The 12043-nt window shown below is 32.4% G+C and overlaps 2 protein-coding genes across 2 annotated transcripts; both read left to right on the top strand.

The window, feature by feature from the left end:
- Positions 1 to 784: 784 nt before the first annotated feature.
- Positions 785 to 1360, top strand: LOC108321792 (uncharacterized). The gene has a single exon (XM_017553651.2). The coding sequence runs from the start codon at positions 785 to 787 to the stop codon at positions 1358 to 1360; it is 576 nt and encodes a 191-aa protein (XP_017409140.2).
- A 2651-nt stretch (positions 1361 to 4011) lies between these two features.
- LOC108321780 (la protein 1) lies at positions 4012 to 7534 on the top strand. The gene is made up of 10 exons (XM_017553633.2): positions 4012 to 4170; positions 4273 to 4351; positions 4437 to 4586; positions 4902 to 5041; positions 5419 to 5567; positions 5818 to 5919; positions 5999 to 6479; positions 6728 to 6875; positions 7054 to 7132; positions 7262 to 7534. The coding sequence occupies exons 1-10, from the start codon at positions 4120 to 4122 to the stop codon at positions 7359 to 7361; spliced, it is 1479 nt and encodes a 492-aa protein (XP_017409122.1). The 5' UTR covers positions 4012 to 4119; the 3' UTR covers positions 7362 to 7534.
- Positions 7535 to 12043: the final 4509 nt, after the last annotated feature.

Genomic DNA, 12043 nt, shown 5'->3' with positions numbered 1-12043 from the left:
GTGAAAACTAACCTTAACAATGTCATTTCATACCATTTCTAGTCTTTTCCATTTCCAAGTGCCTTCAATACCAAAGTCCAACCTTGTAATTACTTGTGAATTTATCTTTTTGCACATATTCTTAAATGATGAGTTGTTCTTGAGTCTAGATGAGTTGTTAATCGCACAATTTTCTAGTATTACGAGTCTCTTGGGAAAACGATACCTGGTCTTACCATGGTTTATTACTTGAACGATTTGGTGCACTTGCCAAAGAGATTAACAGCCGCGGAGGTGGCGGTTGGGGAGAAACCCACTGACCCCGGCGGTGGTAGTCGACGGAGTCTAGTGGAGGCAGAGCTCTTACCTTTTTCCATGGCAGCTTTAATGGCATCCGAGAGATCTGTTCAACATGTTAATTAAGGATTGGGATTGGGAGAAGTTTGTCTTGACATTGTGGGGTTCTTGTAGGGTTCGTGCAAGGTTTAATCAATTTCACAAATTGGGGTATGAATTTGGGGATTTAGGTTTTAATTGAAGTTGACGTTGACAGAGAGCATGCAGTTGTCGTCTTCGTCGGAGTTGTGGGAAGAGTGGAGGCAGCGGAGGACAGCGATGCGGACATCGAAACCCAACCCGCCATTTAAAATCCCTCCCTCAAACATATCAGAAAACACAAACCCTTGTCGTTCCACCTTTTTTTTTCGTCTTCCCTCGCTTTTTTCACTCTTCTTCTCTACGCACCACAACACAGTTTCTCAATTCCCCTGTTCTTCAATTCTTAATCGGTAAAACACAGACATCGATGGCCAACGATCCCAGGCAGAACGAAGCCCAAGTGACGCTAATTCTCGGCCCGGATTCTACTCATCTCGAATCTCTAATTTCACACTTGATGTCCTTCTCCAACGACCAGCGTTCTCAGCTTGAGTCTCTCTTTAACCTCTGCAAGCAGACCCGCCCAGAATCCCTCCTCCTTGGCCTGGCCCACATCCTCCACACCGCCCCCAAACCGGAGACCCGAACCATGTCCGCTATCCTCCTCCGCCGCCACTTCACGCACCACCACGACTCTTTCCTCTGGCCACTCCTCTCCCCGGCCGCTCGCTCCTCCCTCCACTTCGTCCTCCTCTCCTCGCTCCAACAAGAGCCCATCAAATCCATCCCCAAGAAGCTCTACGACACCATCTCTGAACTCACCGCTACAATTCTCCCCGACGACCCCTCCACCTGGTCCGACCTCCTCCCCCTCCTCTTCCAGTGGGTCACTTCTCCCGAGCCCAGGCTCCAAGAAGTCTCCCTCATGATATTCGCCCAATTAGCGCACTACATCGGTCAAACCATACTTCCTCAATTGTCCACTTTCCACTCTGTCCTTTAACTTTTCTCCTAATTTTACAAAGTTTTTAATTTTAAAACTATCTTAATACACATCATTTATCCACGTCAAGCAGAAAAAAGCAGTACAAATCAGTACAGCGTGCCACGTTTATCAGATATTGGCGCCGTTAGGCTCAATTTAACAGCAAGGGCCGAATTGTTGCAATTTTAACAAAAATAGGACTCAATTGAGACGCCGAAAAAGAAAATGACTAAATTAAGATTCTGCCCGAAAATAAAGACCTCCGGAATGATTAAATCTATATATATATATATATATATATATATATATATATATATATATGATACGTAACGTTATAAATATATATTTTTATATTATTTTAAACTAATATATATATATATATAATATTAAACTAATATATATATATATATATATATATATAATATTATATATATATATATATATATATTAGTTTAAAATAATATAAAAATATATATTTATAACGTTACGTATCATATATATATATATATTAGTTTAATATAATATAAAAATATATATTTATAACGTTAAGTAATATATATATATATATTTATATATGGATCCTTACTTTAAATTCCAAAACACAGTCATTGATTTTCTAAAATTATAATTGACTAGAAATTAACATATGATAACTTTATGCATCTACAATCAACTTGTTTTATTTTATTTTCATCCTAGTAGATCTTTCTTTATCTTAATTGGTCACCGGAGAGGACCGAGATGTCTGAACGCATCAAACTCACCTTCGACGCTAGCACATATGACTAGTCACAACTGACTGGACCAGACCAGAGATGCTCTATGATCAGGGATGTGCCAACTTAGGTTTTTAAAGTTCCTCTATCCTACCAACAAAGAAAGGCTCTCAACAATTAACAATTAATTTATTTAAATTATCTACTTGTTCTCTTATGCTCTAAATCTGAAATGTCTAATTTTAATATTTTCACTTCCTCTCACAGCAACCTCAAACAGTACCTGTACAACAAACTCATTCAAAACAGATTAAATTCATCATATCACAACATGCACAATTTCACAGTTTCAGTTACAACACCCAATACAATAAAAGTCATAAAACAGTTTCACAAGAGCACACCAGTTCAACATTCATATGCATATATTTTTTATAAAATAAATTCATACAAAAATAATTACCTCCCCTTATCTTAGTGGTTACAAGTACAACAATCTTTAGAGGAAACCCCAAAACAGTACTCTTGCACAGAAGCAAGTTCAACAGGATCTACAAAATGTCAAATTGGATACAGAGACATCTCTTAGAGTTAGAATAGCTAGACATCTCTTTTCCCCGTATCTTTTAGTAGCTCACAATTTTGTGATGTTTGAGAATTGGACATTAGTTTTATTTAAATAAATTTTCATAAATAAAAATTGTCTTTTGTTAATATAAGATAGCATCGTCAAAATGTCTCAAAAAAAATTCTTTTCAGCTTAATTTTTTTTTAAATATTTATGAAATTTTTTATCTAAATAATTTATCAAATTTATATTTCTCTATTTTACTATAACTTACATGTTTCTTTTTTATTTTAATTATTTATTATTTTCTTTTTAATTTTACTATTTCAAATAATTTTCATAAAAAAATATGTTATTCATAATATACTTTTTTATTACTATTAAAATTAAGTGTAATTTAATAATTTTTATTTTTTTCATCTATTACATTAGTTAAATTTCTCATAAATTTTTTACAAACTTTATTTTTAAATTTATTTACAATCACTTTTAAATCTCTTAAAAAATACACATTTTATTCTAAAATTATCTTAAATTCATACATTTACTCTCGCTTTAATCCTTTCAGGAGCACTATACATATATTAATTAATAACCGTAAAGTAAAGTGTGTGTGATCAAGCACGAAGTAGGATTTATGACAAATACTAACTGATCAAGATAGTGGGTGAGAGAATAAACGGAGAAACACTAGTTTTGTGTTTTAAATAATTTTATCAGGCAGAAAACATTTTATATTATGCATTTTAATAAATCAACGAACTCCAAAATAAAATTTCTATTATTTTTAATATAAATTGTGATGTATTTTCTTTTATCGTCAAAAAATTTGATGTATCTACATCTGATAAAGGAGAAGAGTGGACATTTTAAGAGAATTTAATACTTGCATCTCTCGGTTTGAAAGTATAAAATATATTTATGGAGATTTCTATACGATTAATAAAATAATTATCCTTATAACTACTTTTTTTTAGGTTTAATAAAACAAATTCTCACTAACTCCACTTAGAAAATGGCACTTATATATGTCCGATTATTTTTTTGCAATTATTATAGAAAATATTTCAAATTTGGAAGAAAAATAAACTGAGATTCAAGTTAATAAACTGTGAGAATTTTTTTTTTTCTAGAAATTAAAAAAATATAACAAATTTTATATTATTATTTTTTTGAGTAAAATTTAGAATCATCTAATTTAGTTAATTAAATTATTTTTACAAAATCCTGAATTTTGATTTTCTTTCAAAATTTATCACGAAAACATTATGGTTCAGCTTACAAAATTTCAAATAAAAATAAAACAAAAGGAGATGCTAATGGTTTAATAATCCCGCTTAATATTTCGTTTTAATTTCAGAATTCAGAAAGTGGTTGTTTAAAACTACCAAAACTAGACCATAACATAACTCAAGCCCAAAGTTGAAGGTACTTGGCAGTTACCAACAAAACCCTAAACCCTCTCTCCCACTCTGTGACTCTCTGCACTCATCATGGCAACGCAATCGCTAGACGAAGAAACAACTAAGAAAGTGATACGACAAGTACGACTCGTATTCAATCTCGCTTTGTATTTCAACATTAATTTTGCTACTATCATTGTTCATTCAATTTTTAGTTACCTTTTTCCTTTTTTTTTTCATCAGGTGGAGTTTTATTTCAGCGACAGCAACCTTCTCACCGATGGTTTTATGAGGAAGAGTATCACTGAAAGCGAAGATGGCTGTATCCTTTTTCTTCATTTTCGTATCAGCTATTTTCTTTTTTTGTGTGACTGTCTTAATCAATAGCCTTGACCGTGATCGCACAGTGATTAGTTTGGCTCTGATTTGCTCTTTTAATCGGATGCGTAAGCACCTTAGTTTGGGTGATGTGAATCCCGATGGAGTGCCCCAAGATATCGTGAATGCTGTTGCGCAAACTTTGAGAAATTCGGCTTCACTCAAGATCTCTGAAGATGGTTAGTTTCTTTTCCCTCCTTTTTTGTGGGTTTCTGTGGTTTTGATTACTTGAAGTGTTCATCAACATCTGCAAAATAATGTGCTATTGTGTTTTTTTTTCTACTAAGTTTTTATTTTGGTCATTGGGATGAATAATTTACAAAGCACATTCATATAAATAAACTTACTTTAGAACTTCCTGTTTCGTGAGCTGAACAATTGAATGATTTCAGTGGAGCATTGTATTTTTCATGTGGATGAAAATGTTCCTACGTTGGATGAAGAATGACCAGTTATATCCTCTCTCTCTCTTTTTCGTTTTTCTTATGTTTTAGGGAAAAGAGTTGGCAGAACAACAGAACTTCCGAAACCAGAAGTTGTTGAGCAGGTGGAGATAAGAACACTTGCTGTATCACCATTTGAATATGATCTGAAACTTGAAGATGTGGAGAAATTCTTTGGTCAATATGCTAAGGTAATAATAACACCAGGGAGTCTGTGATCGGTATCATGATTGACATGCAAACATTTCCCTAAAATGGACCATGTTTTACTCTTCGTGCCTTGTCAATGTGTGGTGCAAGTCAACAGGAGTCAAATCTGCATAAAAGAAGTTTTGGTGCTCTTGAAAGGGAATTGAGATCATTGCCAAAATGCTTGTCATATGACATTATTCTCCACTAAGAGATGAACCATGACATTGTGTTTTTTTGTTTAATGTTGAGTGCTTTAGATTTATGTGTTACTTTTAATGAGTATAGAAACACTGTTTCTTAGCTGGTAGTTTTTAAGTACGAAGTACTTTGTATGATCTCCTTTTTATAGTTTATGGATTTATTTTTGTGGTTTCAGGTTAATAGTGTTCGGCTTCCCCATCATGTGCGAGACAAAAGGTTCTTCTGTGGCACTGCCCTTGTTGAATTCTCATCAGATGAAGAAGTAGAAAAAGTTATGAAAGAGAAATTTGTGTATGCTGGGGCTGAGTTAGAAGTAAAACTCAAGTAAGAACCTTCGAGAGTACCTTTACCTGAGATTAATTAAATTCTAAAACATGTGTCTGATGTTTCTTTTGTACCACATTGTCCTGGTGTCATTTTATCAATAATTCAAATTCACTGAATTGTTGCTTATAACTTATAGTCGTATTACTGAATTTGAGAATTTTGGTATTTGAAATAGTTAAACGAAATGGATTAATACTGTGTCAGATAATATATGGATATATCTAATGTTTATATTTACTCAATTCAGGAAGGACTTTGATGCAGAGAGGGAAAAAGAATTAGAAGATTTTGAAAAATCTCGTCCACCTTTGGGTTCAAATCACCAGAATAACTCAAATGAAGAAGAAAGGTAAAAGCTGTCAATCTTTTTATTGCCCCAAAGGAAAGTATACACACTGACTTACAGTTTTTATTCATTTTCATAACAGCTACCCTAAAGGCTTAATTATTGCCTTCAAACTAAAGAGTATTTCAGAAGAAATTCCGTCAGACCAAAGCGTTTCTGATCAACATAATAGTGCTGTCCCCAAAACAGGTGAAAAGTCTGAAATTGCTGCTGGAGAAAATGACCGAAAGGTGGATGAAGAAAACAATGAGACAAAAGAGGCAAAGGAAACTGGAAGTCAAGACAACAATCTGATGAAAGAAGCAAATGGAACTGGAAGTCAAATCAACAATGAGATGAGTGAATCCAAGGAAACTGGAAGTCAAGACAACAATGAGATGAAAGAAGAAAAGGAAACTGAAAGCAAAGAAAAGAATGAAACAACAGAAACAAATGAAACAGAAAGAGCAGAAAAGAAGCCACAAGCCGGTGAAAAATTTTCTGCTGCTGATTACAAGGACAACATGGATGTAGTCTCACGTGAGGATTTAAGGAGTGTCTTCGAAAACTTTGGTACAGTTAAGGTAGTAGGGTTTCCCCCATCCTTCAGCTAATAGAGCTTTTTGCCTTGTTTGTTTAAGATTTTGCAGCTGTCTGATATAACTCGGCACCCACCCCCTTTGGAGTTTACTTTCCTGTTTCTGGAAGGAGGATACTTCTTTGTTTGTAGTTTTTTTTGCTCAACCTGATGGCTGGCTAGAGTCCTGCTACTGAAAAATTGGCCATAAACAAGCTTTCTGAATTGATCAAATGTGCTTGGTTTTCTGTTTAGTACATCGATTTCAAGATTGGAGAAGTGTCAGGATATATTCGATTTGAAGAAACGGAAGCTTCTCAGAAAGCTCGTGCTGCTGCAGTTATTTCAGAAAAGGGCGGTTTGGTGGTAAAGAATTTCATTGCTATTTTAGATCCAGTGACTGGTTAGTTCTACTTCATTTTCTTTTGTTACTAATGCAGTTATCTAGTTTTTGTTTGTATTTCGTTTACGGCCTAAAATATTATTTTTCATCATCAGTACAGAAGTTGGTGAGATTAGTACCAAAGTGAGAATGGTTTGGATAAGCTGATAGTCTTTTTTTTTTTTTATAATGATTTCAGGTGAGGCCGAAAAAGAATACTGGAGCCGTCTTCGTGGTAATCAAGGCAAACACCGAGAATTTAAGAATAAGCAGGGAAGGTACGTGGTTGGAATCAACTATGCTCTGAAATTTACTTACCGTTGTTTTTTTTTTGGACTTTTTTTCCCGTTTTTCTATTGGTTGCTCTTGTAAGGGTGGAACACAAATTAGTTATATTCTCATTGCAGGGGAGGATGGCATGGTAGAGGGAGCAAACATGCACGCTCTAGAGATAACGGTTCTAGATTTGGTCGTGCAAATAAGGCTCAGAAAATTGGTGCTGCATAATTTCCATATCAACCAGCAAGGTTCCGAACCAGCTTACTGCTTCTTGAATTCTCCGCTCATATACTAAGTTTTGTTTTTATGGTTCTTCGTTATTACATGGTAACATTATCATTACTTGCCATATTTCTATATTATCACGTTCCTTTTATATATATATATTTTTATTTTTCTTTTGCGAGGTTCATATTTTACATAATGACATAGAATAGAATAATGTGTTCGATGATAGGATAAAACAATTTTTAGAGTAAATAAATATATTGCTTCTCACACTTGCGCTTTTTCCAGAGTAATCAGTTGATGATGAAGCTTATTTTAGTCCGTTGATCTGGTGAAACATACGAAAGTTCTTGGCGGTTGGGGAATTCTCTTAATTTTTCCAAATACACTTTGGAGAAATGTTTAGGAAGAGAATTCTTACAAATTGTCAGGAATCGTAAGAAAAGTTAAATCCTTTCGTATGTGTGTGTATTCAGAAAACATGTTTGGTTTCAATAAAGATGGTTTTTATATAATATTTTTGTAATTGTATGTTAGAAATATTTCATAACGAACGACAGTTGATTGTGTTGCGAGAAATTTAATTAAAATTGGAAAATTGAAATCTTATTTGCCCAAGGAGTGTATATTAGAAATCATCACATTTTATATGTTGGATTATCATTTTTCCATTGGGATATAGATTTGCCGAATGGATGTGATTCAAAATATTTTGTTCTTCCGAAACTCCATGTATGTCTTTTGAGGAATTTTAGGTTGAAGTTGTTATATATCTCTAAGTTTTATATATTTTTTTATTTTATCCTTGTTTTATTTTCGAATGATTTTGATTTGTATTCTTTTCCAAATCTTTGCAACCAAACCATGATAAACTTCATGCATTGCAGAATATTATAATTAAGTGCAATAACTAAACTATTTGAACTAATCCAAACTTTTAGATATATATTTAAAATTTTATCCATTAAAGATTCATAATATTAAGATTAAGACAATTTATATATCTGGGAAACATAATTTCTTTATGTTTTAAAGCAAAAAGTTATTTCTTTTCAAAAAAATTCTAAAACTAAAAACTGCCAAAATCATAATATTATGATTTACTTTTAAATCACTTTATTTCATTAATTTTTTAAAGATTTTCATGAATTTCTAAAACACTTACTATTCATTAAAAACATTTAATATTCCAATGCAGACTACACAAAAAAAAATTATTTAAGAATTAGAAACTATAAAACTTGGAGGGACTGATTTCAAATTATTTATACTTGAAAAAGTTAAAGTATGTTTACACTCTAAATTAATTACAAAAAATGTAATTTCCCTCTATAACTCTTGAATTTTATCTTTCATATAACGGTTATATACTAGAACTATTAAATTAAGAAAAAATAATATAAAATGAGGTGTAATTTTGCTACGGTTACTTCTAGAATTTAGAATAGCGATTTATGAGATATAGTTAAATTTAATCAATCTAATTATATTTTTGAAAAATTTATCTAAATTAATTATATTGATTATGCAATTTTGATAATTTCATGTTAATATATATTTCAAAACAAAAGATTATATAAAAATAGATTTTACGAACATTAACTGATAGTTGAAAATGTTAAACTAGGCTGTTAGATTATAAGTATTTCGTATAATTATCTGTAAAATAACACACAAATATAACTTGATAAAACTAGACATATTTAGACAATATTTTTAACTGTTTTAATTTAATTGATAAAATTATTTTCGAATGGATTTAAAACTGTAATTATCTGTAAATTAACACAAATAACTTGATAAAACTAGACATATTTATACAATATTTTTAACTGTTTTAATTTAATTGATAAAATTATTTTTGAAAGGATTTAAAACTGTAATTTTTAACTCTTATAATATTTCATTTATAGGTTAATGGTTATATTTTTTATTTCTAATTGTTATTTTCTAGTATTGTATATTTATTATTAATATTATACTATATCATATCATATTTTCAATCAAATTTAAACTAAAAGAAAATAGCACACTTGTATACGGATATTACATTTTTATTATATTAATTGTAGTAACTATTTAAATACCTAGAAACACAGTCAATGAATCGAATTATATGGTGTATTTGAAAATATTCTTGATTTTATTTGAAACTTGCTGGTATAGCAATGGAATAAACTAATCACATGTGCCATATTTGTTATTCCCATGTTGCAGTCTGATGGACCAATAACACAAGGTTGGTTATCATTTGCATTAACCTTTTTTTTTTCTTGAATCCAGTGAAAAAGTTGAGGGAGTGAAAGAAAAACTATAGGAGAAATAACCAGAAATGAATATATGATGCGAGGTTCTTTCTACAAAATAGTGAAAATTTTGAATAAAATGGGTATGTTTTAAAATTGAAAAATGAAAGTAAGAGATTATATTTCATAAATAACCTCTATATATTTATAAAAAATCATTAATATTTTAGGTGATTTAAAAAACTTTGATTAACTTTTTTATATTAATTTCATAAATTACTTTTAGGTATCTTTTTATTCTTAAATGTTGTAACATCCTAAAAATACAGTCTAAAACTATATAATAGAATAATTACATTGAATAATAATACAGATCAGTTTTACACTAAAAGAAAAAGTACAATTATGGTCGAACGGTCTTACAGAAAGAACCACAAATTTAAACTGTACAAGATAAGCAAGTCTGACCGAACGGTTTACAAAAGCCAAAACTGAATGGTCATACAAAACAAAAGGAGAAGGTGATCGAACGATCACCTTACTATCAAACTAAACTACTGACCGAACGTTCTACTGTTCGGTCTTAACTTCTACCTCGACAAGACAAGACAGGAAACACAGGGTAAGCTTATGTAATTTAATTCATGTATAAACATATATTTCACACAATCAACCAAACAAGATAAATCATCATTCGTTCATGCAAAAGCCTAAGACTATACTGACTGTCCGGACTGTATGAAATCTGTGTAGCTACGACGTTCGTGCACCAGGGTGATGTAGTAACTAGGATACCCTCAACAGCTGCCACCCGAGGTTAGTCCTATCTGTCCAAATTAACCATAAGGACTAGGATCTCCTGTCGTTCCCACACATGACCTACCCTCCTCTACGTGAGGACGAGTACTCACGGAACATTAGGATGAACCGCCAGCTTAGCATGCCCACATTCATACTTTACCAATTTCAATATTCATTCATGAGTCATTCCTCCCCGGAACGCTCGTCCATAATCCAACACATTTCATCCATATCATATTCTCTTTATCTTTCATGATTACTCATCTCAATTAAACCATTTGTACAAGGATCATTAAGGGTAGCAAAACCGAACGTTAAACTTTAACCTTTAACGAGACCGAACACTTGGAGTGAGACCGAGGGTCTCCTGTTCCAGAAAAGACTAAGACCGAGAGGGTTACTATCGGGTTGAGAAAGAAACCGAGTACACTCATATATCACAAGGACGACTAGAACGAACGTTACTTACAACGTGAGCCAGTTAGATGAACTGAGTCATGAGAGCTCCAACCGAACACTGAAAAGACCATGCCCAGTACTAAGAATCTAGACCGGAACCAATGGATACAAACACTTCAAGACATTAAAAGAATAATACTTAGAAGAATTCACATGAAGGAACCGAACGTTTACAAATACTTAGCTTATTTGAGTTTAGCATCAAGAAAACCGAATGTCAGTCAATGACCGAGCACTGTAGAGAGAAAACTATTGAAGTTGGACGAACACTATTTGCATCAAGAGAGATTATAAACGAAAAGAGAATGAGCGCTTGGTGTAACACCGAGCACTACTAAACTTAAAGTAAAAGGATTTATAAATATAATAAGATACCATTTAAAGAGGTGTTTAAGAACCAACGAACATATACATATATATATATATATATATATATATATATATATATATATATATATATATATATATATATATATATATATATATATATATATATATACTTAAACTTATAACCGAATACTAGGAAACCACTATGCTTGGCCAAACGCTCAAGCATAGTATTTCAAAATGAAGACGCTCGTCCTCAACTAGGATTCTTTCCAAATGAAAGAATCCAATTCCAACCAAGTTTACTAGAAAAATCGAACGGTCAAGGACCGTTCAGTGACGAACGTACACTTTCATAGGGGAAATTTCATACTAGAATTATTTATCTTCAACTCATTTCTCAACATATATCTACATAAGTTCATACATCCATATCATAGAAATTTCATATTTCATACATAAGAACATAGCACAATCATATTTCATTTCCAATCATCAAATCAACGAACGTTCATGCAGCACAACAACATACAAATTAAATTAGATAAGCTTCCCTTACCTCTAGTGTAGACGAACGTTCCAACGAATCAAAATAAAACTTCCCTCTACCATAAAGCTAACGTTCGACGATCACGTTGACATGAATACTGAACTATAGAGAAAGCTAGAAACACTCAGACTACTACCACTCACTCAGATGACCAGAACCAAAGAGTTGCATGCAAGACATAACCGAACGTACTAGAGAAAAAGAGACTCATCGATTCAGAATCATAAACCAATCGGTTTAAACGGAAGCTCTTGACGCCGGGAGTGCTTCAGCGGTGCCTGAGTGGTGATCGAAAAAGA

The sequence above is a fragment of the Vigna angularis genome, chromosome 4 (assembly GCF_016808095.1).
Source record: "Vigna angularis cultivar LongXiaoDou No.4 chromosome 4, ASM1680809v1, whole genome shotgun sequence".
In the NCBI taxonomy this organism is placed as follows: domain Eukaryota; kingdom Viridiplantae; phylum Streptophyta; class Magnoliopsida; order Fabales; family Fabaceae; genus Vigna; species Vigna angularis.
The sequence above is the reverse complement of the archived record's forward strand: the minus strand, read 5'-3'. Positions and strand labels throughout refer to the sequence as shown.

What these genes read in the sequence shown, in the direction of transcription:
- LOC108321780 (XM_017553633.2), top strand. Translation starts at nt 4,120, where the DNA reads ATGGCAACGCAATCGCTAGACGAAGAAACAACTAAGAAAGTGATACGA. An exon ending in CACTGAAAGCGAAGATGGCT is followed by an intron (nt 4,352 to 4,436) that starts GTATCCTTTTTC and finishes GTGATCGCACAG; the next exon opens with TGATTAGTTTGGCTCTGATT. An exon ending in GAGTTAGAAGTAAAACTCAA is followed by an intron (nt 5,568 to 5,817) that starts GTAAGAACCTTC and finishes TACTCAATTCAG; the next exon opens with GAAGGACTTTGATGCAGAGA.
- LOC108321792 (XM_017553651.2), top strand. Translation starts at nt 785, where the DNA reads ATGGCCAACGATCCCAGGCAGAACGAAGCCCAAGTGACGCTAATTCTC.